General features: G+C 37.9%; 1 protein-coding gene across 5 annotated transcripts in view; it reads left to right on the forward strand.

Annotated features, from left to right (window-relative positions):
• LOC107750719 (alpha-mannosidase 2x-like) overlaps positions 1 to 25,890 on the forward strand; it is a 27,885-nt gene extending 1,995 nt beyond the window's left edge. The window contains exons 2-24 of one of the 5 annotated variants that reach the window (XM_016566231.1): positions 951 to 1,106; positions 2,406 to 2,663; positions 4,443 to 4,587; positions 9,334 to 9,505; positions 10,001 to 10,128; positions 10,202 to 10,375; positions 11,541 to 11,727; positions 12,911 to 13,088; positions 13,366 to 13,568; positions 15,037 to 15,219; positions 15,409 to 15,523; positions 16,184 to 16,251; positions 16,335 to 16,500; positions 16,581 to 16,817; positions 17,998 to 18,120; positions 18,209 to 18,323; positions 18,415 to 18,548; positions 18,736 to 18,877; positions 20,195 to 20,328; positions 22,428 to 22,505; positions 22,836 to 23,030; positions 23,223 to 23,336; positions 23,761 to 25,890. In XM_016566231.1, coding sequence (XP_016421717.1) covers positions 975 to 1,106; positions 2,406 to 2,663; positions 4,443 to 4,587; positions 9,334 to 9,505; positions 10,001 to 10,128; positions 10,202 to 10,375; positions 11,541 to 11,727; positions 12,911 to 13,088; positions 13,366 to 13,568; positions 15,037 to 15,219; positions 15,409 to 15,523; positions 16,184 to 16,251; positions 16,335 to 16,500; positions 16,581 to 16,817; positions 17,998 to 18,120; positions 18,209 to 18,323; positions 18,415 to 18,548; positions 18,736 to 18,877; positions 20,195 to 20,328; positions 22,428 to 22,505; positions 22,836 to 23,030; positions 23,223 to 23,336; positions 23,761 to 23,913 — 3,534 coding nt within the window. In that variant the 5' untranslated portion in view covers positions 951 to 974 and the 3' untranslated portion in view covers positions 23,914 to 25,890. The remainder of the gene's footprint in view (positions 1 to 950; positions 1,107 to 2,405; positions 2,664 to 4,442; positions 4,588 to 9,333; positions 9,506 to 10,000; positions 10,129 to 10,201; positions 10,376 to 11,540; positions 11,728 to 12,910; positions 13,089 to 13,365; positions 13,569 to 15,036; positions 15,220 to 15,408; positions 15,524 to 16,183; positions 16,252 to 16,334; positions 16,501 to 16,580; positions 16,818 to 17,997; positions 18,121 to 18,208; positions 18,324 to 18,414; positions 18,549 to 18,735; positions 18,878 to 20,194; positions 20,329 to 22,427; positions 22,506 to 22,835; positions 23,031 to 23,222; positions 23,337 to 23,760) is intronic. The other 4 variants (XM_016566232.1, XM_016566233.1, XM_016566234.1 and 1 more) reach the window with 4 other exon arrangements.

A 25,890-nucleotide genomic window follows, 5' to 3' on the forward strand; every position in this document is an offset into this window, starting at 1 on the left:
TACATATATATATATATATATATATATATATATATATATATATTATGCTTCGTAGGGTTGGAAAGGGGTGGAAAATTTCAGGAAACTTTCCAGAAATCCCTGGAATATTCCAAAAATTCTGGAATATTTCTGAAATTTACTGGAAATTTAACACCTTTTTGCAATTGCAACCCTAATGCTTCGTTCAGTTTTTGGGTTTTGATTCACCCTAATATAACTTTTTAATGCTATTTTATTTAACCAAATTTGGCGCTGTACATCATTTGATGTATTTCATGAGTGGCCACATGTTTATTTGGATTTTGTTTTGTTATTTCTGTATGGCGAGCTGCAGAAAGCGGTAGATTGGAGTGCGTGTCTGAAGCTGAGCAGGAGAGAGCATTACCTAGTGATGAACTCTTGCTCAAAAACTGGAGACGCTTCCTCTGTATTAAATCCATCCCTGTCAGAAGCTGTTTGATAAAGTGTTGAGGACATGTCCTCGCCGTAATGACACACACACATAGACCTGCCATAGACGTGCTTTCCCGGAGGGGCATTAGATTCCCTGTCTGGGCTCCCGCTGTTCAGAACCTGTGTTGTTCTTTTTCCCCCTTCCTTTCTTCGGTTTGAATGGTTGAGGACAAGGGGCACTTTGAAGGAGGCTGGAATTGGCCGTGGTTTGGTCGCAGATGACAGACTGCTGCACGGTTCTCGCTGATCGAGGCGTCCCCTGTGTATATACACCGCCTCTGCTAGCCCTCCCCTATCCCACGAGCCGCTGCTTTAGAATTTGGAGCTCTATGGGAGAGCAGAGGTGGACTTTAAACATCGCTTAAAAAATCCTTAACGCTGAGTCTCTTCCAGCAACTCTGCACTTTTTCACTTTTGGGACACACCTTCGTCAGAACTCATTTGTGCAGGTTATCATTCTCTTCTTTTGTCTCCGCTCTTCTTGACCTGGACATTAGCATCCGTCAGATAAGCAGAGGAGGATGAAACTGAAGAAGCAGGTGACCGTTTGCGGCGGGGCCATCTTCTGTGTGGCCGTCTTCTCTCTCTACCTGATGTTGGACCGCGTCCAGCACGATCCCGCCAGGAGACAGAGCGCCGGGAACTTTCCTAGGGTAAGTCGGCGGCGATCTCTTTATGAATTCCCGTTGTCCTGGATTACATTTTTTGCTGTGTGGGTCTGTTTGAATGGCTCCATTTATCAAATTTTTTTTTCGGGCTAGCAAGTGTAAAAGCTAGTGACGTTACCAGTTCGTTTCTGGCTCTGACTCGAGCTAATTAACTACTAAATTAGCTAGTGAATAACTCTCTGTGAGTTCTGGCTTTTTTCTGGCACAAAACCAAAGGCTTTTTTAAATGCAAAAAACCTAATTATTCGAAAAATGTGCTGGTGTTCTTCTAGAAGTTACGTACATGATGACACATGATGGTGTGTGAATTAGCAAGTTTTATGTGCTTCATATCATAAGCCTCAGGGAAAAAAAATGCACGTTATGGAAATTCAGACATTGTTTGTATTCAAAGCCTGTACTAAAGCATTTTTCAGTTTGATTGTCAGGGAGCTTTGCACCAGCGAACACTTACAGCTTCTGTGACACTTGATATTAGTAATACTGGCTAAGGCAAGGGATTTGACGAAACTCCCGAGTATTATGTTTTTACATGTAACTCATCCCTCACCCTTTGTACTACGGATCTGAAAGATACCTCAAATCGTTCAGCATGTTGGGGAGAGGTGTGCTATTAATTTTCTAAGCCATCGGACTTGTGATCTGCCTGGGGGATGATAAAATGGCAGGAAAAAAATCCTGTGAATTTACATTGAAGAAAGAATCTGAGACATATCTAAGGACCAGAATATCATCTCTCTAGAACTTCTAGAACATCTTAGCAAATAATAGAAATAAATTTATTTGTAAATACGTTACAAATAAATAAATAAATATATATGTTTCTTTTTTTCAATAATTGTTTGTTGTCATTGTTTGCTTGCTGCTATTGTCAAAAACTGATAAATGGATGATTTTATACTATTTTGTCATAATACATAAAAAAAATACAATTTAAAATCAACTATTTTAATTTTTGGAAGTGAATTTAAGCAACCTAACATTATAATATTCTTTATGAAAAACAGATATGTGTAATTTTTTTGATGTATTTAGACAAAATAGTTTTTGGCCATAACATGACAAAAAAAATGACCATATTGATATTGGTACATCCCTACTCAGAATTGCTACATAAAATCCAGTTTGTTAGTGATACTGTACTGTAGACATGTTACAGGTCAGCCATGCCAGCCCTGTGTGCCTTGGTGTGTCGTCCCCTCTAGAGCGCTCGGGTCAGTCATGTGATGTTGTAGATTGTGGTGGTAGATAGATTACACCTCCATCCCCCTCCTTTTTTTTTAGAGCCAGATTTCGGTGTTGCAGAACCGCATCGAGCAGCTGGAGCAGCTCCTGGAGGAGAACCATCAGATCATCAGCCACATCAAAGACTCTGTGCTGGAGCTCACCGACACGGGGGCCATCTCTCCCAGCGGACATCTCCCCTTCCGTAGCGCCAATGGCTCCTGGGTGCTGCCCTTTGATGGCAGGCCCACCTTTCTCTCCGTCAAGCCGCTGGATTGCCAGTTCGCACTGGGCCGCAGGAGCCAAACTGACCTACAGGTGAGAATCAAAACAGAGTCTCAGTGGGCTGAAGTGTGTAGAATGACTTGAGTTTAATGCATTGTTATCTGGATGAGGACTGCAGTGTGGCTTTGGGATTCACTTGTTGTGGTTATAGCTATACTTGCCAAGAATTCCATCAATAATCACACAGTTTTGAGTCTAAAACTTGTACAGTTACTTTTGCAGTTACTCATGTAATGACTAGTGGGTCACTCGGTGTCAACTCAACCAGAGGTCCCCAGCTCAAATGTTTGATTTCGTCAGTATTTTTTCTGAGGAAAGATAAACTCGTATAGTGATGAAAGCCAAAATATTAAATGGCACAGATGTGTATTTCCTGAGTAATCCTCTATTTTGTAGAGGGGGGTCAAAATGACAATTTTCACCTGAGATTCATAGCCAGATTATAGAAGAGTAAAAATGACTTCAGAAAGATGGCAGCATCATTATATTATGTTTACACTGAGATTGGTAGCTCTATTAGTAAAATCTGCAATCTTTGTTGCATTATATGCCAATGATGACCATTCAAAAATGGGAAAAGGCGTTTTTCTCCAAAGTTTGCATGCCTGTAACTTAAGAAGTATTAAAGATATCTTAATGCCCTATTAGATTTTGGGTCTTAACAAACTTTCCTTTTGGCATCTTCATTTTTAAGGCCCTCTGTTGTTACATTCCAGCAATATGAGAATCTCAATATGGCTCCAGGAGTAAATTGTTAAATTGTACAGTGGTCAAAAACAATTGCATAGAACATACCATGCCATAAATATTGTTTTGCGTTTTATAGTTTGCTTGCCTAAAATCTAAATCTGTATTGGCCATTTTGGACATTTATCAGTTGTATATTTAATTGTTTAATAATTAAAACTGCCTGTTTTAGATTTTTATTTTATTTTATTTTCAGTCTGTATTGTATTATTTTATTTTCAGTCCGTATTGGCAACTAATATCAGATGATATTAGTTGTTTTATAGTTTCTGCCTGTTTTAGATTAGATTTAGATTCAGATTACATTTGCCCACTTAGCACTCACTTAATTTTCTCCTAGTAATGCACAATATTTATCAGCATTTTTTTATTTCATTTGAATTTTAATCTTTTTACATTTTTTTAAATTGGTATTGGCCATTTTGGATTTTATCTGCTGATATTGGATGTTTAATTGTTTCTGCCTATTTTAGATCAGATTTAAAGCACATTTGCCATCATCTAGCACTCACTTTTAAAGGGATAATGGTACAGACTTAACCATTTAAGAACACTACCTCTTGAGTCAATACTATTTTTTTATATAATACTGTTTGTCTGTAGTATAGTATACTATAGTATTATTAAAATCTTGAAAAAAATTACTTGGTGCACCTTTAATATAATTTTTTAAATCCTCAGAAACTTTGAGTTTTTAATATTTTGAGTGTATTAAAAAACATCTATTCAAAACACGTCTAAGACCTGACATGTTGTGAACAGGCACTTTAAGTCTCCATTGGGTGTGCGGTTATGTTTCAGGCTGTCACGCCTACACTAAATACAGGTCCTGTGTCATCTGTCAGTTACATCAAATTGCCATGAGACGTAGTATTTATCAGGGAGTCCACAACGTGCCTAGTTTTGTGGAAAATCGCTAAATGTAACGTCTTTATCACATTTTTGTGTCTCCTAGTGGAGGTTTTCATAAAGATATTTGGGAATTGTGAAGCGGATCGAGACGTATCCGGGTGAATCCATGCAATAACATTTGTGACAATCTCTGAATTGATTGTTTGGTCACAGATGCTGGATGTGTACTCCTTGCTGAGCTTTGATAATGTGGACGGAGGTGTTTGGAAGCAAGGCTTTGAGATCACCTATGAGCCCAACGAGTGGGACGACGAACCCCTGCAAGTGTTTGTGGTCCCTCATTCGCACAACGATCCAGGTAGGGACCGAAACTTCCTTCACTCAAACATGTTTGGTGCATCAGCCTCTCATACTGAAAAAACTGTGAAGCCCTGGCCTAAGTTTTCTTTTTCAGGGTTGGGAATGATTCACGTCAACCCAGACCATTTTAAAAGTCATAAACACAAAAGGTGTGCTTATATGTCAAGTAGTTGTCCTGCTATCAGATTTTATGCTACATGCATTATGTTTGCAGCCTCGAGTGTAACTTGTGTTTTCAATTAGTCATGTAACTGGAACTGACAAAACACAAAACCACCATAAACGTATCATAAAATATTCACTACTAATATTATAAATCTGCCCTAGATCTCTGGTTAACAGCCCACTGGAGATTTTCATTGAGTAAACAAATTAAATTTCAGTCTGTTGTAACTATCATATGGCCTCATAAGTGCATGAGATGCATGGACGTTTTTGTAGCAATGCTCCGATCACTCGGCTGCTAATCAGAACTAGCCCATAACCACTTCCTGTTGGTGATCTCTTTATTGTCAATTTTGATCAATTTAATGTCTTAGCTAAATAAAAAAATAATTTCTTAAAAAAACAGAACACTACTTTTGAACAGTAGTGCGTGTATCTTAATTTGGATCATATTTTGTTAAAGACAAAACACTGTTAAAATTGTAATTGGGGCATTGGCTATACTATCTTTTGTGAAGCTTAGATTGCATACATTTCTTTAAGCAACGTAAAACTGTTGTAAAGTTTCAATCTCTGCCAGAAAGTTTTCACCCTCAGCCCTTAAGTGGATGTAACATTTTTCATTTTGTTTTAGTTGTTGATGCAGCATTCTCAGTCACACACCTAGCAATGCGTATCCGAAAGAGTCGTGCAGGTAAAGTGGGTCAGTTACTGGGCTTGCATTTTGCAGCGTTGGCACAATTTACGAAGCACCTTAAGAGAAGCACAATGAGTTTCAGCATCACCCACAGGACAGATAAGTTTCGGATTGCCAGTTCGCACTGGGCCGCAGGAGCCAAACTGACCTACAGGTGAGAATCAAAACAGAGTCTCAGTGGGCTGAAGTGTGTAGAATGACTTGAGTTTAATGCATTGTTATCTGGATGAGGACTGCAGTGTGGCTTTGGGATTCACTTGTTGTGGTTATAGCTATACTTGCCAAGAATTCCATCAATAATCACACAGTTTTGAGTCTAAAACTTGTACAGTTACTTTTGCAGTTACTCATGTAATGACTAGTGGGTCACTCGGTGTCAACTCAACCAGAGGTCCCCGGCTCAAATGTTTGATTTCGTCAGTATTTTTTCTGAGGAAAGATAAACTCGTATAGTGATGAAAGCCAAAATATTAAATGGCACAGATGTGTATTTCCTGAGTAATCCTCTATTTTGTAGAGGGGGGTCAAAATGACAATTTTCACCTGAGATTCATAGCCAGATTATAGAAGAGTAAAAATGACTTCAGAAAGATGGCAGCATCATTATATTATGTTTACACTGAGATTGGTAGCTCTATTAGTAAAATCTGCAATCTTTGTTGCATTATATGCCAATGATGACCATTCAAAAATGGGAAAAGGCGTTTTTCTCCAAAGTTTGCATGCCTGTAACTTAAGAAGTATTAAAGATATCTTAATGCCCTATTAGATTTTGGGTCTTAACAAACTTTCCTTTTGGCATCTTCATTTTTAAGGCCCTCTGTTGTTACATTCCAGCAATATGAGAATCTCAATATGGCTCCAGGAGTAAATTGTTAAATTGTACAGTGGTCAAAAACAATTGCATAGAACATACCATGCCATAAATATTGTTTTGCGTTTTATAGTTTGCTTGCCTAAAATCTAAATCTGTATTGGCCATTTTGGACATTTATCAGTTGTATATTTAATTGTTTAATAATTAAAACGGCCTGTTTTAGATTTTTATTTTATTTTATTTTCAGTCTGTATTGTATTATTTTATTTTCAGTCCGTATTGGCAACTAATATCAGATTATATTAGTTGTTTTATTGTTTCTGCCTGTTTTAGATTAGATTTAGATTCAGATTACATTTGCCCACTTAGCACTCACTTAATTTTCTCCTAGTAATGCACAATATTTATCAGCATTTTTTTATTTCATTTGAATTTTAATCTTTTTACATTTTTTTAAATTGGTATTGGCCATTTTGGATTTTATCTGCTGATATTGGATGTTTAATTGTTTCTGCCTATTTTAGATCAGATTTAAAGCACATTTGCCATCATCTAGCACTCACTTTTAAAGGGATAATGGTACAGACTTAACCATTTAAGAACACTACCTCTTGAGTCAATACTATTTTTTTATATAATACTGTTTGTCTGTAGTATAGTATACTATAGTATTATTAAAATCTTGAAAAAAATTACTTGGTGCACCTTTAATATAATTTTTTAAATCCTCAGAAACTTTGAGTTTTTAATATTTTGAGTGTATTAAAAAACATCTATTCAAAACACGTCTAAGACCTGACATGTTGTGAACAGGCACTTTAAGTCTCCATTGGGTGTGCGGTTATGTTTCAGGCTGTCACGCCTACACTAAATACAGGTCCTGTGTCATCTGTCAGTTACATCAAATTGCCATGAGACGTAGTATTTATCAGGGAGTCCACAACGTGCCTAGTTTTGTGGAAAATCGCTAAATGTAACGTCTTTATCACATTTTTGTGTCTCCTAGTGGAGGTTTTCATAAAGATATTTGGGAATTGTGAAGCGGATCGAGACGTATCCGGGTGAATCCATGCAATAACATTTGTGACAATCTCTGAATTGATTGTTTGGTCACAGATGCTGGATGTGTACTCCTTGCTGAGCTTTGATAATGTGGACGGAGGTGTTTGGAAGCAAGGCTTTGAGATCACCTATGAGCCCAACGAGTGGGACGACGAGCCCCTGCAAGTGTTTGTGGTCCCTCATTCGCACAACGATCCAGGTAGGGACCGAAACTTCCTTCACTCAAACATGTTTGGTGCATCAGCCTCTCATACTGAAAAAACTGTGAAGCCCTGGCCTAAGTTTTCTTTTTCAGGGTTGGGAATGATTCACGTCAACCCAGACCATTTTAAAAGTCATAAACACAAAAGGTGTGCTTATATGTCAAGTAGTTGTCCTGCTATCAGATTTTATGCTACATGCATTATGTTTGCAGCCTCGAGTGTAACTTGTGTTTTCAATTAGTCATGTAACTGGAACTGACAAAACACAAAACCACCATAAACGTATCATAAAATATTCACTACTAATATTATAAATCTGCCCTAGATCTCTGGTTAACAGCCCACTGGAGATTTTCATTGAGTAAACAAATTAAATTTCAGTCTGTTGTAACTATCATATGGCCTCATAAGTGCATGAGATGCATGGACGTTTTTGTAGCAATGCTCCGATCACTCGGCTGCTAATCAGAACTAGCCCATAACCACTTCCTGTTGGTGATCTCTTTATTGTCAATTTTGATCAATTTAATGTCTTAGCTAAATAAAAAAATAATTTCTTAAAAAAACAGAACACTACTTTTGAACAGTAGTGCGTGTATCTTAATTTGGATCATATTTTGTTAAAGACAAAACACTGTTAAAATTGTAATTGGGGCATTGGCTATACTATCTTTTGTGAAGCTTAGATTGCATACATTTCTTTAAGCAACGTAAAACTGTTGTAAAGTTTCAATCTCTGCCAGAAAGTTTTCACCCTCAGCCCTTAAGTGGATGTAACATTTTTCATTTTGTTTTAGTTGTTGATGCAGCATTCTCAGTCACACACCTAGCAATGCGTATCCGAAAGAGTCGTGCAGGTAAAGTGGGTCAGTTACTGGGCTTGCATTTTGCAGCGTTGGCACAATTTACGAAGCACCTTAAGAGAAGCACAATGAGTTTCAGCATCACCCACAGGACAGATAAGTTTCCAAATCTGCTCGCGAACCCCTGCAGCTGGCATTTTTTGCAGCGTTATGAAAGAACAGAGGATCTAATACTTTAAAGTCAGTGACCCGATTCCCTGTTGTTTTATTGGGGTCAGTACCGTGTCACTGGTCTTTGTGGAGCTGCGCATTTAATGCAGATTGTGTAATACTGAACATGCTCCCTATATGTTTCAATCAGTCTGCCGTTCTAAGGGTCAGTGCGGATCTGTTGTTCCTTTTTTTTTTTTTTGCAAGGCCCAGCAGTGCCTCTGAATAATGAACAGACTGTGTTATTTTGAACAGGTTGTTGTTCAGGGAACGAAGTGTGGCCAAACGGCTGTGCTTCTTCTAAACTTTTCAGTGTTTTATCAAAAGAACATTTGATTTTAGCACATATTCTGTTGTCCCTTCATTCTGTGGTGGCAGAACTAGATCTGATCTGTTTGCTGTCCTTGGATGGTTTTAAAGGGGTCATATGATGCTATTTTAAAGATCATTATTTTGTGTATTTGGTGTAACAGAATATGTTGACATGCTTTAATGTTCAAAAAACACATTATTTTTCAAATACTGTACATACTGTACGGTCCTCCATGCCCCGCCTCTCTCAAACGCTTCGTTTTCTACAAAGCCCCCTCCTTTGACAAGCGCAGTCCGCTCTGATTGGCCAGCTGACCCAGTGCACTGTGATTGGCCGAACACCGCAAGCACGAGTCGGAAATGTAACGCCCCTTACCATAATCGCGAGCTTCATCTTTCAAATTAAAGGAAAAATTGAAATCGCATCATATGACCCCTTTAACTGTGACTTTGTACTGCACTTCTTTTGTGACAGGATGGATCAAAACATTTGACAAGTACTACAATGACCAAACCCAGCATATCTTCAACAACCTGGTGGTGAAACTGGCCGAAGATCCTCGCCGGAAATTCATTTGGTCGGAAATATCGTTCTTCGCCAAATGGTGGGAAAGCGCAGATGTACATAAACAAGAGGCAATGCGCAAGTGAGTAACACTCTATGTTAAATTTTGAAGTTAAAAAAAATATGATGTTAAAGTTGCATTTCTGATTTCTGAAGGATTATGTGACACTGAAGACTGGAGTAATGACTGCTGAAAATTCAGCTTTGCATCACAGGAATAAATTAGATTTTAAATCATATTAAAATAGTAAACAGTTCTTTTAAATTGTAATAATATATTCCATTTTTCACAATCCAATCAATTCCTGACTGAGCTGCTGTGTTCACTTGGAAAACGTTACATTGTGAATGAAAAATGGGTCACTTGTTCAGTGCCCTCATTCTGTCTTTTGTGTTTTGATTCGCTGCCTCATGCCCGCTCTTGATCAGTTCATCTTCTTAACTCCGTAATCCACTGAAGGTTAATTAGTCTAGATGCTCCTTATATACTCTGATCTAATGTTGTGGATTTCCTCACCTCATCTTGTGATCAGTGCTTTAAATGTTCAGAATCCTTTCTAAATCTTTTTTCTTTCAGGCTGATCCTCAGCGGACAGCTCGAGATAGTGACAGGAGGCTGGGTCATGACAGACGAAGCCAACGCTCACTATTCCGCCATGATCGATCAGCTCATTGAAGGCCATCAGTGGCTAGAGAAAAATCTGGGTAAGACTGGGTTTAATCTTAAAAGTGGCTCCTTCAGATTGGTTTGGAATATTTAATGGGTGTGTTACTGCAGGTGTGAGCCCTCGCTCAGGCTGGGCCGTTGATCCGTTCGGGCACAGCGCCACGATGCCTTACCTACTGAAACGGGCGAACATGAGCAGCATGCTGATCCAGAGGGTCCATTACTCCATCAAGAAGCACTTTGCAGCCACACGGAGCCTTGAATTCATGTGGAGGCAGGCCTGGGGTAAATGACTACAAAAACAAAAACATGCATTGACATTTAAATATTTAATTATGTTTTATACTTATTAAAGCATTATTATTACACATTTAATCAACTGAGAATAAAGTATCTCCCAAATTAGAAAGTATTTTTAAGTTTCTTTTATTTTTATATTTTCAGTTTTCATTTAAATTTTATGTTTTTGTCATTTTTATTAGTTTTTGTTTCATTTTGAATCTTTCTATTTAGCTTCATTTTTATTTTTTCATTTCAGTTTTAGTAATTTTAGTACTTCACCTTAGAATCGTTTTATTTTAGTTAGTTGCCAAAGCGATTTTCCTCATTTTTGTTTAAGTTATTTAAGGTTACTTTTTTATTTAATATTTTGTATATAATAAAATAATCAGTTTTAGTTTCAGTAATTTTAGTACTTAAACTTATTTTATTTCAGTTAGTTGCCAAAGCAACATTTCAAATTTTTACGTTTTTTTAAGTTTACCTTTTTGTCTAATATTTTTATTTTTTATATTTTTATATTTAGATTTTTAATCTAATATTTGTATTTTAATTTACTTTAGCTTTATTTCAATTAACAGAAATTATTTTTAATCATCAGTATAAGTTATTTAATAATAACAGATTAAACAACATTAAAAACTGAATATATAATTTTTTTTATTTGATTTCTATAACAAAAACAAAAACTTTTTAATCGTTTAGTTAACAATAACAGCACTGCTTATTAGTGGTGCTTGATCATCTGGAACATTTATGCTACAGACATGAATGAAACCTCAAAATGAGGAGGAGAAGTGTGCTGTTACATTTCTAAGCAATCAAAGTTTTGATTTTCTCTTGGTGGGTGACAAAACGTGAAAAGATCCCTTAGACTCCCATTGAGCCACTCTTCAACACCCTAGAAACTGTAAAAACAACTCCTAAAACACATTAGGAAACACCTAGCAACCAGTCCAAAAAAAAAAAAAAAAACTAGCATCATGCAGTGTGTTTTGCATGTTCAAGCACCACTATAATAGACCAGAACATAGCTTTTGTAATCATTAATTACATGGCTTTACATGTCTAATGAAGGTTTTGAAAGCTTTGCCAAGGAGTCTTGCCAACCCATCTCAGTGGCTCAGAGACCTACACATCAGAGTTGATTTATTTCATTTTATATTTTCAGATATTGAATCAGGCACAGACATGTTCTGCCACATGATGCCATTTTACAGCTACGACGTGCCTCACACATGTGGCCCAGACCCGAAGATCTGCTGCCAGTTTGATTTCAAGAGGCTGCCGGGCAGTCGAGTCAACTGCCCGTGGAAGGTGCCGCCCCGAGCCATCACAGATGCCAACGTGGCCGAGAGGTGAGGCTCTAGGGCTGATTAATATGAAACCAGGGAATAAATTTGATTCGGGGGAGTTTAGCCAAAGAATGAATGTAGGTTAATTTCCTGTGTTAGCCAACAAAATTCATTTGTCCATCACCCAGCTGTATTTATATGGGTGGCGCTTGAACTGGGCTCAGGCCCAAATCCACCTAGCATCATGGCAGTGTGTTTTGCATGTTCAAGCACCACTATAATAGACCAGAACATAGCTTTTGTAATCATTAATTACATGGCTTTACATGTCTAATGAAGGTTTTGAAAGCTTTGCCAAGGAGTCTTGCCAACCCATCTCAGTGGCTCAGAGACCTACACATCAGAGTTGATTTATTTCATTTTATATTTTCAGATATTGAATCAGGCACAGACATGTTCTGCCACATGATGCCATTTTACAGCTACGACGTGCCTCACACATGTGGCCCAGACCCGAAGATCTGCTGCCAGTTTGATTTCAAGAGGCTGCCGGGCAGTCGAGTCAACTGCCCGTGGAAGGTGCCGCCCCGAGCCATCACAGATGCCAACGTGGCCGAGAGGTGAGGCTCTAGGGCTGATTAATATGAAACCAGGGAATAAATTTGATTCGGGGGAGTTTAGCCAAAGAATGAATGTAGGTTAATTTCCTGTGTTAGCCAACAAAATTCATTTGTCCATCACCCAGCTGTATTTATATGGGTGGCGCTTGAACTGGGCTCAGGCCCAAATCCACTGCTCTCTCGCTCCGCAGAAGAAAACCAGGATATTAACAAGCTTGTAGCAATTAGTTTGCACCTGTCATTACACTTCAGAGGTCTTTCAGGTCTACTGGAATAGGCAGAGGATTTTATGGGTACACTTTTAGCTTCATGAGTCATTCCTTTCAGAATGTTCAAACGTGTTTTCTTCCTTTTGGTATGAATAGACAACAGCATTTTTTTAAACATTCTAAATGTCTTTACTGCCTGTTTAGATCAATTGAATGTGTCCTTGCTCAATAAAAATATTAATTTCTTTATTAAAAAAATAAAATAAAAATCATTCTGACCCAAAAATTTTTTGAACGGTAGTGTGTATATACACCACTTTTTGTCTATTCAATGCTTGACTTGTTTTTAATCGATTGCTAGCCTTAATAAAATCCAATCCAGTGGACTTGCTTCATATTTGACATTTTCTGTTTCAGAGCTGGCGTTCTGCTTGATCAGTACCGTAAAAAATCCAAGCTATTTCGTAGCAAAGTGTTGCTGGTTCCTCTTGGGGACGACTTCCGCTACGACAAAGCATTAGAGTGGGACCAGCAGTACTTCAACTACCAGAAACTGTTTGATTACATGAACTTCCACCCGGAAATGCATGTAAAGGTATGTTTTCTGATAAACATCGAGGCTCTAACCTGTAAATCAATAGAAAACTACAATAACTGTCTGTAAGTTTGTCAGGAAGAGGTTTAATTAGGTCTAGATCTGTCTCTACAATTTTAAACAATCACAGCTCCTTCAACTCAGCTTTTGATGTTCAACCAGGAATAATTTGAATGCATAATTTAACTCGTTTGTGAGTGAAGAAAAGAGTGCAGATGATTTCGGAAAATGTGAAATGAATTGGAATGGCCCTGTAAGTAAATCTCTGTGTTCTCAGGCCCAGTTTGCGACGCTGACAGATTACTTTAATGCGGTGTACAAGGCTAATGGAGTCGCTCCGGGGACGAGACCGCCCGATTACCCTGTGCTGAGCGGAGACTTCTTCACTTATGCAGATAGAGAGGACCATTACTGGAGTGGATACTACACCTCACGGCCCTTCTACAAAAACCTGGACCGTGTGTTAGAATCTCACCTACGGTTAGTCAGTGAAACACCCAACGTATGTCTAATATCTCATATCTGTTAAGATATGAAAAGAAATTGCCTAGCTAAGGATGCATCGTGCATGAGTACCATATTAGTTAGTAGCTGATATTTTTTGATATTGGCTGATATTTAAATGTTTATTTTCATTTATCTATTTTTACATGTAGATCACATTTCTGTCTTCAGCATAAATCAATATTAATATCCATTTGTCATACTGTACATTATAATGCTGTGATGCCTAAATGCACTTGTAGCATGATTTAGGGTTGTGACGGTGAGGACATTTTCCCACCGGTTAATCGACGTGTGACAACACCGATAATACCGGTATCACCGTGGGGGCGGGGGCGTTCCCTCTTTTCCTCGCTTTCCTTCGCTTTTAAATAGCTTGTAAAAGCAGCGTGCGCATTTTACTTTCACTTTCAAATAGCGGCAATTCGGCGTAAAGCAATTGTTCATTTTTAGTTCGTTTGAATTTTCCTTCTTTCCTCGCTTTCCTTCGCTTTTAAATAGCTTAAAAGCACTGTGCGGCAGCCGCGTTCAGTTTTTAATTGTAGTGTCTGTTCTTTTACTGAACTAAATGATGTTTATTACTATAAAAAAATAAAAAAGACGGTGGGGGTCGGTGCCGTGGTGGGCAAGTGACGTAACCGGTGTTGCAGCTTAACAACGGTATCACCGTCAGCACCGTCTATCGCGGCAAGCCTTGCATGATTTCATTTTAGTTTTAATGTTTTATTTTTAATTTAATTGTAATTAAATTAATAATTTTTAATTACATTAATTTCTAAAATAAAAATTCTATATATTTTTAAAAATTTTATAAAAAAATATTATAGAATTTTAATATCAGCTATTTATTGGTTTTTGGCTATAACTTGAAAATAATTATTTATCATTACTGCCCAGCATTTTATTAAAATGCAATTTTAATTTTAATCAGTGCATAAAGTGTTTGCACTTTTCATGGAAATCAATTACAGATGGTTCATTTATAATTGTCTCTGCAAATTAAGCTGCGATTGAAGAGTATTTTTACATACAGCTGTTATTTAACACATTCAAAAAGTAGCTTTCAGTCAGAAATATGCTAACAAGGTTTTGTGGAGGCCTTTTAATTTTTAATTTGCAACACATTTAAATTTGCACTGACAAACGTCGAGGTATCTGAATTTAATCCATTATTTTAGCAACTTTGGAAAGCGTCTGGTTTTATTTGCCAGAGATTCAATTATTCTTCGAATAAAGGCCTGTTCTCTGGGGAATAATTAAAATAGTTATTCTCCACGTGGGTGACAGGTTTTTCTCCTGAATTAAGCACGAGGCATTGCCTAATTACTGTCATTACTTACTAATTAATTCTATTATCATTGGCTTCTCAGTTTGTCAAGTCTCGCTGTTTCGTTCGGTGTCATGAACTCTTGTGTTTGAAGACTGTTTGATTTTGTGTTTGTAGAGGGGCAGAAATTCTCTACAGCTTGGCGGTGGCTCACGTGCGGCGTGCAGGATTGGAAGGACGTTATCCCGTTTCAGATTACTCCCTCCTCACCGATGCCAGGCGCAACATAGGGCTGTTCCAGCACCACGATGCCATCACGGGCACTGCCAAAGAGGCTGTCGTCATCGACTACGGAAACAGGTTTCAGAATAAAAGCGTGCAGATTTCATCCGCATGAACTGATTAGAAGATGTTTAGAGATGTTCAAGTCTCTCAGGGTGTTATTACTGAAATCTCATCTTTAATGGTCCATTTTCAGCATTTTTAGAGTTTGGATTGATGGCTTTCGATTTGCAAGCAGTTCTTGATTCGTTTCTCTCCCCCCCCCAGGCTATTACGTTCTCTGGTCGGTCTGAAACGAGTGATCATTAATGCTGCACACTTCCTGGTAATAAAGAATAAAGACATTTATCGCTTCTACCAGACGGAGCCTTTCTTAGAGACGGTGAGGAACAGCCTTGATTTTTCTAAAAGCAGCGCGTTTAACCCTTGTGCTGTGCTTAAAATCCTAATCCTAATTTGGTGTTCCCAAAAATGACCGGCCTCTTAAAAATGGCTTGTAAATCTCTCAGTATGCAATATTATAACCAAATCTTTGATTTAATCTTTTTGTCAACTTGGAGTCTTTTAAATAGCACAGTTTTTGTATTTCTTTCTGGAACTGATTAATAGTAGGCCTCATTGAGTTTTTTGAGAAAAAAAAAAAGCATTATTTCTCAATAATTTGGGCAATATTCTCTCAAAAACGGAGTTGCATAAGCTTAGATCAATGAGGCTTACAATCATTCAGTTCCAAAAAGAAATACAAAACCTGTGGTAATTAAAAGAAAACAAGTTGACAAATATTTGGTAATAATATAGCATAACAAGAAAGGTATAAGCAGTTTTTAGGCCTATTGACCAGGAACAAAGTGGAAAAAACTCCCCCAAAAATGATGCTTTTAGGAAGTTGTTATGCTCTGTGTGAGCAAAGTCAGTTTTAGTCCAATTGAATAACATTAACAAGCTTTTGTGGGAAAAATAAAATCCTCTCTGGGTTAAAATGACCAGAACACAACATGAGGGTTAAGAGTCTGACCTTTGACCTCTGTTCATGTGACTGTAGGACGACAGACGCGCCACACAAGAGTCTCTCCCGCAGCGCACGCTTATCGAGCTGGAATCTACTCCCAGGTGAGATGCGTTATCTGATCTCGAACGCTGCAAATGCTGACATTTTTTCAGTGTGTAGATACGATCTTCTTCCTCTTCCTCAGGTATCTGGTGCTGTTTAACCCCGTCGAGCAGGAGCGTCTGTGTGTGGTCACCATGCTGGTGAATTCGGCAAGAGTTAGGGTTCTCACTGAAGACGGGCAAACGTTACCGGTTCAGCTCAGCGCGCAGTGGGTGTCTGCTGTTGAGATGAGTGGAGAGGTCTACCAGGTGTGTCTATTTGTGTCCATATGTTCCAGCATCTTAAATAAAGTCTGTCTGAAAACCTACACTCTTGTCTCTTCGTTCAGGCTTCTTTCATGGCACGCCTCCCCGCTCTGGGATTGGCCGTCTTCCACCTGTATGACTCTGCTGACTCTCCCATGACGCTGCGCTCTGATACGCTGCTCAGGATTCCGGGACGGGGTCAGAGCATACGGGGTTTGGACCCTCTGCCCGTGCGATCGCAGACGGTAGACGCCCAACCGTTCTACATCCAGAGCCAGTCTCTCACTCTGGGCTTCTCTGGAACCACAGGCCTGCTGGAGGTGAGATGATTTTTGTGTGTTGCTGTTGTGTTAGGAAGTGAAGTGAGAAATTAACCGGGGCTTGAGGGTAAAATGCCCCAGGAAGTGTAGTGAATTCCCCTGCTTGTTTTTTGTTTTGTTTACACCATACACCATTATCTGATTAGCATAATTCCTTAAGTAAATCGACTGCTGAAACAATATAGCCAGCATATGCAAATGATTCAGTCAATGAATTCCCGCTTGTTTTTATAAGAATAGAAAATGTAGGGTTGAGAAATATATTGGTTATCTTGCAGTATTAGAGTTTTTAAATCATCATTCTGTATTGTATGTATAAATCTCATCTGATATTAATTCCTCTTTTTTTTTTTTTCATTTAGATTACCTTTGCCATCATGTAAAGCTCACTTAAAGTTAATCTTTAAAGCAGTAATAATTTAAAAACATTGTTAAATGTAATCTTTAGCTAATCTGAAAATTATTAGTAATTTTTGTGTACTGTACGTTATACTGTTGTGATGCCTAAATTCACTTGTAGCTTTTAAAATTATTCATTATAGTTTATTATTTTTTATTTATGTTGTCAAAATAGTATAGATATCGGTATCAGTTATCGGCCAATATTAGAGAGTGTTTTTTTTTTTATTTATTGGCATTATTCTATATTGTATATATGCTAGCTGATATTGGATATTTAATGTGCATTTATCAATTTTACATTTAAATGACCTTTTTTTGTCATGTAAAGCTCATATTAATTAATTAAAAAAAAAAACTACATTTAATAACATGGTTAAAAGCAATCTTCAGGAAATTTCACAACGAATATCCATTTTTGTACTATCAGCCGTAGCATGAATTATAATAACAAATATCAGCTTGTAGGTATCAGCCAGAATTTTAACATCTGTGCACCACTAGAAAAAATCGCGCTAATCTTAGGAAAAAATGCTGAAAATCAACTCAATAAAAATCAATAAAAAAGGATGTTTCTAAGCTATGACATCAGCAGTCTATTTTTATGTTCAGTCATCTGGACAAGTGTTTTTTCTTATTGTTGCCAAAAGAAATGAAACGTATCCCTGTCCTATTTTTGTAGTACATATGCTGTTGTGTCCTCTTTTAGAGTCCGAGTCAGCAGATGAGTCTACAATGATTCATTCTCTCTATCTCTCTTGCATGCTCTTTTCTCCATCAGAGCATTCGACGTAAAGACGATCCCCAGGAGGTGAGGGTACAGATTCAGTTCCTCACATACGGCACTCGACCCTCTAAGGACAAGAGCGGGGCCTATCTCTTCCTGCCGGACGGAAATGCCAAGGTAGTGTCCGGCAGTCTTGACTGGGGCGAAAAGCAATTTATCAAACAATGTGGGGTGAATTAACACCTTCCCTTCTGCTCGCTCTCAGCCCTATTCGCAGAGAGAAGCCCCTGTAGTGCGTGTGGTGGAAGGGCCTCTCTTCGCTGAGGTTGTGGCACATTATCAACACTTCCAGCAGACGGTCCGCGTTCATAATGTTCCAGGTAGGCATCCATCTGTCTCGCATCCAAACACGATCGTGTGAGGACGTCTTGCCCTGTCTGATCATTTCTTCCTGGCATATCTGTCGTTCAGGAATTGATGGTCTTTCTCTGGACATCACCACCATGGTGGACATCAGAGATCAGAATAACAAGGAGCTGGCCATGAGGCTGGCTACCGACATTCAGAGCGGAGATACTTTCTACACAGACCTCAATGGTTTCCAGGTGAAGTATAAATGTCCACAAACTCTTGGGGTTCATCAAGCTGGTGTTTGGATCCTCGGAGTCTTTAAAAAATCTTGGTTTTATTTAAGCAATCAGCATGGAGTAAAAGTTCGCCATAGTTTGTCCTAGACTCAGATTACTCTACCAGCCAGATAATCAAGCTAATGCTCCATGCTCTGCTCATCAGATCCAGCCTCGCCGGTACTTCCAGAAACTTCCACTGCAGGCTAATTTCTACCCAATGCCCGCCATGGCATATATTCAGGACAGCCAATACCGGCTCACGCTCCACACGGCCCAGGCACTCGGGGTCAGCAGCCTGGCCAGCGGTGAGGAGAGTTCACAAATACTGATACTGCAACAGTGTCGATGACAAATCAGTAAAAATGCTTTCTTTATTTAGCCAGTATAAGAGATTTGATTAGATTTTTTTTACAAATGTATTTTAGTTAGATTTTTTAAATACAAATTTTGGTGCAAAAACTAAAATGGAATTAAAAACACTGGTTTTAATTGGATGTTATTTATATAAACTTTAAAATAACTGTATGTAGCCTAAGTTTTTATTTGGCTTAATATCAATTTCTTTTTTTTTTTATGTAAATGTATTTTTATAATTATTATTTTTTAACTAAACTGCCATTAAATCAGTGAAACTTCTTGCACAGTATAATTGTACCATATTGGTTATTGGTCCGTATTAGAACTTTTATTTCCTTTAATTTTAAATGTTTTAATTATTTTATTTATTTTTATTTTAAATACATTTTGGTGCAAAACCTAAAATACAATGAAATACACTACTTTTAATTGATGTAAAAAAATGATGTTAAAAAAAAAAAGTTTTTATTTGGCTTATTAATATTAAATTGGTTACATGATTTATTTATATATTTTATATAAATGTATTATTATTATTATTTTTATTTATTTATTTATTTTGAACTAAATTGCCATTAAAACAGTGGAACATAATTGTACCATATTGGTTATCGATCAGTTTTAGAGTTTTTTTTTTTTCATTTAATTTAATAAAATTTTTATACAAATGTATTTTTATTTGTACTTTAAAAAAATAAATAAAATACAAATTGTTGCAATAACTAAAATGCCATTAAACACACCACTTTATTTTTACATAAACTTTAGTATTATTTACATAAACTTCAACAGCATTGGCTAATTGCATTATTAATATTCTGTTACATAACTAGACGCTTCAGGAAGGTTACTAAGCAACAAAAGCATGTCCTAATTAATATTCATGAGCTGAGCTTTTACCATAGTAGGAATCAAACTTTTTTTCACCTGTGTACCAAACTGAGCTGACAATCCCATTGGAAAAACTCTCCTCGTTATGCTGTTTTCAATTTAGTATCGACTTGGTACCGAATTACCGGTACTTTTTAGGTCTGTAGCAGTAAGTTTCTTAGCAGGATGAAACATGAATCAGGGACTCAGACGGTAGGGAGGAGGACAAACACTAACAGTGGGATGCAGTGCTCTGGTTCTGTATTGATTTGATGCGATGTATCCAATAATGAAGATGAAGTGAGTGTACTGTCTAATGCTTTGCCTCACTCTATGCTATTACCGTCTTCTCCCTCTTCATCCTTTCCCTCGTACGCTCTTTCCATCCTCTACAGGTCAGCTGGAGGTGATCCTAGACCGCAGACTGATGCAAGACGATAACAGGGGTCTAGGGCAGGGCCTGAAGGACAACAAACGAACGGCCAATCGCTTCCGTCTTCTGCTGGAGAGGAGGAGCAACAGTGGAAAGGTGAGTTCTGACTTAGACGAGGATACAAATGAACTAAACCGAAGTCAGACTCAGACTTTGGATTAGTACATGCTTATTCTGACCAAGAACCGCCAACTTAGATTGTCTGACTAACATATAAATCAACTAATCACGCAAATTAAAATTTAATTGAAAAGCCCTAACCCTAACCCAGAGTTTACTTGCTATTAAGTGCCTCAAACACAATGAAATATATTGTAAGAATTAGATTTAGATTGTAGAATTAGATAAAAAAATGTATTTGTACATGCTTATTCTGACCAAAAACTGCCTACTTAGACAGGAAGAGATCACACAGTCACATAAATTAAATAATAAAATAAATTAAATTAAAAAAATATTTATTTTATTTTAATTCAAAGGGGTCATATGATGCTATTTTAAAGATCATTATTTTGTGTATTTGGTGTAACAGAATATGTTGACATGCTTTAATGTTCAAAAAACACATTATTTTTCAAATACTGTACATTATTGTAGGTCCTCTATGCCCCGCCTCTCTCAAACACGCAAATTAAAATTTAATTGAAAAGCCCTAACCCTAACCCAGAGTTTACTTGCTATTAAGTGCCTCAAACACAATGAAATATATTGTAAGAATTAGATTTAGATTGTAGAATTAGATAAAAAAATTTATTTGTAGATGCTTATTCTGACCAAAAACTGCCTACTTAGACAGGAAGAGATCACACAGTCACATAAATTAAATAATAAAATAAATTAAATAAAAAAAATATTTATTTTATTTTAATTCAAAGGGGTCATATGATGCTATTTTAAAGATCATTATTTTGTGTATTTGGTGTAACAGACCAAAGAGAAAGGAAAAATTGAAATCGCAGCATATGACCCCTTTAAAGAAAAATGTATTTTTTTGGGGGGGGCAGTGCACGTCTTCTGTTTTATTTTCAAAAATAATAATAATAAAACAACTATACACTAAAAAAACACAAACATAATTGGCATGCTAAATTTATTTTAAGAATTAGATGACAAAAACCAAGACTAGTTGTTCTTCAGACTTTAGATTAGTACACACTTATTCTGACCAAGAACTACCTTTCCTTAGGTTGCTTTACATGTCAGATTGCTTTATAGTCAGGCAATTGCTACCTGTCTATTACATAAATTTAATTAAAATAATTAAGATAAAAATAATTATTTTACAGTTAAAAAAAATCATTTTGGTGGGGTACATCGTATTTTTATTATTATTATTATTTTTTTCTTCCCTGTAATAATAATAATAAAACTATACACTTAAAGCAGAACATAGTTTATATGCTACTGGTTGCCTCAAACTAGACTAGATTTTTCTCAGAAGTGCAGCCTGGTACGTTTTTAATACAATTTTATTTCCTGGCTGACTGATAAAACCCCTGCTCCCTGACTGGCGAGAATCATAGCAGTTGATTAATCTGATTGGAGCCTGCAATTTCGGCTTCACATGAGAGATCTTGTTATGCATGCCAAAATATAGGTATCCTTTAGCAGTGTGAGTGGTGTGTAAATGCTCATTTCACTCAGTGGCCTGTAGGGGGCTCTCTATTGTTGCTAATGAGAGCTTTGTGAAGGCTCTAGGGACAGTATCATTCTGAGTCTAGCAGTCTAAAAGCTGGCAAGTGTGTAATAATAGATAATGGGCTTCAGAGATTTTACACACACTGGCTCAGATTGATTTGAATAATATATATTTTTATTCGAATCATGCTGTCGCCTGAAAGATTATAAATAATATAGTGTCCTATACAGGACACTGTATATTATGTATTACAAATATATTTTTAAGTATATATTAATAATACAATTATTTCTTTATAAAAAAAGATGAACTGTCAAAAAATATATATAGTAATCATTTTATTTTCTAATATATATAAAATTATAATATAAATATGATATCAAATTATAATACTTATAAAATATATGTATATATAAATAACCTTTAACAAAGCGCCCCCCTTCTGTTTCTTTTCATTCCAGCTCATCATGCCCCTCTTATGCATTTCACAACCTCTTTTTGTTTTTGTTCCTGTCTGTCTATCACTTATCATGTCTTTCTCTCCTCATGCATGCAGCCTGCTGGCTCTTATGCCAGAGTCACCAACATCATAAACAAAATCATTGCTGGTATTTTAGGAGACGGCCAGGAAGAGGTAACATTATTGCAGTGGTGGAGAGTGACACCGTAGCAGTTAGTTCAGCTTGTTACCATAGCAACAAGTGACAGGTTTCCACCTGGATTAAGAGGCCAAAGGTCGTTTCCTGTCCGCTATCTCCATCTGTGCTGCCATGCCCCCAAACCGTTTATATGGTAACGGGCTGTAGATGAGTAGTATGTAGAGATAGAAACTGTATTGAGCTTTTCTCATACAGTGACCCCAAAAAGTTCCTTTTTGTGGTCACAGTATGTCACGTAAAAGCAAGTGCACTTGCACGAAGTCGTTTGACTTGCGTGTTTCCTGATGCATGTCTGTATGTTCCAGCCGGTGGACAGCAGACCAGTCAGCTTCCCGTCGCTGCTCAGTCACATGACCTCCACCATCCTGAACCATGAGGTGCTGGCACTGCCCGTGTTGCCCAAGAAACACGGCGTGCCACCCATGCGTACCTTCGCTCCATTGGCTGGCACCCTGCCCTGTGACTTCCACCTGCTGAACCTCAGGAGCATCCAAAGCCAGGTAAATGAGAGCCCTGGGAGAAAAATGTGTGTCAGTATCGATTTCACCTGCTGTGAGACTGATGAGGACTTAGAGTTCATAATGAAAAAAACCTTTCACACTTTCTTGTGGTCTGGTGGTTTTATTGTGGGTATGTTTGGAGGGGGATTTATTTTCAGTGGAATTTATTTGGTATTGTGTCATTTTTTTCAGCAGGATGCTCACTCTCCATCGCCTTACACGGCTCTGCTCCTCCATCGACTGGGCCTGGATTGTGGTCTAGAGGCCCAGAACCCTGGTTTCAACTGCACTACCACACAAGGCCAGGTCAGTGTCCTTGGAGGAAAAACTACTTTTACTAAAAATACTTTACATATGCACGTATATGTATATGCACGTGTGTGTGTATATATATATATATATATATATATATATATATGTGTGTGTTTATGTATATGTGTATGTGTGTATGTATATGTATGTGCATGTGTGTATATGTATGTGTGAATATACGCGCGCACACACACACACACACACACACACACACATATATATATAAATATATATATATATACTGCTTTGTAATATTACTGTACTATTCTTTATATTTCTTTGTGAATATTTGATACATTTGAGTTGTGTAGTCATGGTTCACTTCATTTGAACGGGTCTAAACTGTGTGGATGCATGTAGCTCTGATAAAGGCTATTTTTAGTCATTCTGAATCTCAGTCTCTGATCTTTCTCCCCAGCTCTCCATTTCTGGGCTGTTCCGTGGGCTAGATCTTCAGCTCCTGCAGCCCATGTCTCTGTCTCTGATGCACTCCCAGCCTCCGCTCTCCAACGACTCCTCCATCAATCTGGAGCCAATGGAGATCTCCGCCTACAAGCTCAAGCTGTGCTAGAACGATGTTGCACCAGAACCGGGCTCTCCGTGTGGACCCTTGGAACCTGCGCTAAAGCAGAGAACCACAGCTGGATGAGCAGAGGACTCTTTTGGAGATTGTTTATCCAGACTTAATGTATCTGAATCAACAAGAAGGCGCTAACTAAACTCTTAGCAAAATGGGGGAAAAATAAAAACTCAAGGATGAGAACGTTCCAGCCAAAGTCAGATTTGGTAGCCGGCCCGGGCGCTGAGATGAGAATGTCCGAGTGTTTTTTTTTTTTTTAGAGAGAGAGATTTTTTCTGGCAGAGCATTAATCGGTAAACATCTTTTTATTCCAGCAGTGCCGACTGTTGTTTTTTCTCCCCTTTTGTCTTTGGCTGGAACTGCTGACCGTTTCTCATTCATTCATCCCTGGAGTTCGTACTGTATGTAAATATCTCAAAACCTACATACACAACTGGATCTATACAAAACTGTGGGACTCGGTGCAATATGTGAAGCTTCTTGCCCTTTTGTTTCTTCATTCTATTTGTTATCTATTCCTAAGGCCTTGGAAGCTACGCTTGAATCCGTGTCATTGTTGTTTGAGCTCACACAGTTCTTTTTATTTCTTTATCTCTGCTGTGGACGGTTCTGCCTACGCTCGGCGGTGGCGGCTTGTTTTTTTTTTCTATGAATGTCAATCACCCAGCTTGGCCTGCGAAGGCTGTCAGTGCTGTAACAGACGCGGCATTTACAGATCTCTTTCTTTCAGGATGGCTCTCGACACTTCGCTGACAGAAGACAACGTCCACGATCCAGCAGCGGTCGGGTCTAGCTCTTTCATTGGTCGGTTATTGGGTTACGGCTCAAATCGCACGACGAGAGCTGACGTTTACAATCTCTTTCCTTCCTTTTCTATCGTAGCTTCTGTTAATGAATCAAGCTGCTTCTTAATAAGCTAGCTGTGGATTATCCGCAACACATTTTTGTTTTTTGTACCATTTTGATCGTGTCTGGCATAGTTACAAGCCGCAGAATGTGCATTTATACTTTGTCATATTATATTTACAGGTTTGAGCCGTATTTAAATGCAGTTCGGGATCAGATCAGTCAAAGATATGCAGAGTTTGTCTTATTTCAAGACCTAGATCAGTCTACGAGCTTACCTAGACATCAACACATTCGCTTGATATACCTTCTCGCAGTATTTTCAGGTAAACCGAACTCGTATCCGATTGTAAAGGTACTAGTGCAGCTGCGCTCAGATTTAGCCAATTTCCCACACCAAAACGCGTTTAGGCCTTATCTCGCTGTAGGAAGCCCATCTGTAATGTGTAGCAGACCCATTTCAGTCATCCCTTCTGGCTTTTGTCTGTCACCTCGGTTTGCTTGAATCTAACAATTTTGAACATAAGAATGCTGTCTGTCCTTCAACCTGTCGTGTCGTGTCTCACCTCTCCCAGCCTGTCTGTCTCCCCTGGGAAAATCTGTACTCCAGTCTCTGATTTAAATTACAGAAAAATCTTCGCTCTTCTTCGACTTTCAACTCCATGCCTGATTATCTCTCTGTAGTGCGGCCACATCCATTTACATCAGTCAGGCCATCATCCGGCTTCTCCAACTAATCAAGTTCCGGAGTAGTGTCCGAGTATGGAGTGCCAAACGTCTGTCCAAACACAGCGTAGGACGCGCTTGCTATTCCAAAATGCTCTCGCTCCTGTAATTTGGTCCGATTCATTTTCCCCGTCTGTGCATTTCACTGCCATGCTTGTTTTTCCTGTGCGTACGCTTGCCATACTGACAGATCTCTTTGTTAGATTTCCTTTATTTGTGTTGTGTGTTCTGAGATGGAAATGAAATGACAGTGAATTGAGAGGTTAATTTATTTTGTTTCTTTTTTTTATTTTCTGGTTTGGTTTGCTATTGAGAGTGTGTTCAAAAAAATGACTCGTAAAAGCAAATGCAGAGACATTAAAGTGGACGTTTAATAAAGATCACACATGGAAAAAA

The sequence above is a fragment of the Sinocyclocheilus rhinocerous genome, unplaced genomic scaffold, assembly GCF_001515625.1.
Source record: "Sinocyclocheilus rhinocerous isolate Xijiao unplaced genomic scaffold, SAMN03320098_v1.1 scaffold1143, whole genome shotgun sequence".
NCBI classification, from domain to species: Eukaryota; Metazoa; Chordata; class Actinopteri; order Cypriniformes; family Cyprinidae; genus Sinocyclocheilus; species Sinocyclocheilus rhinocerous.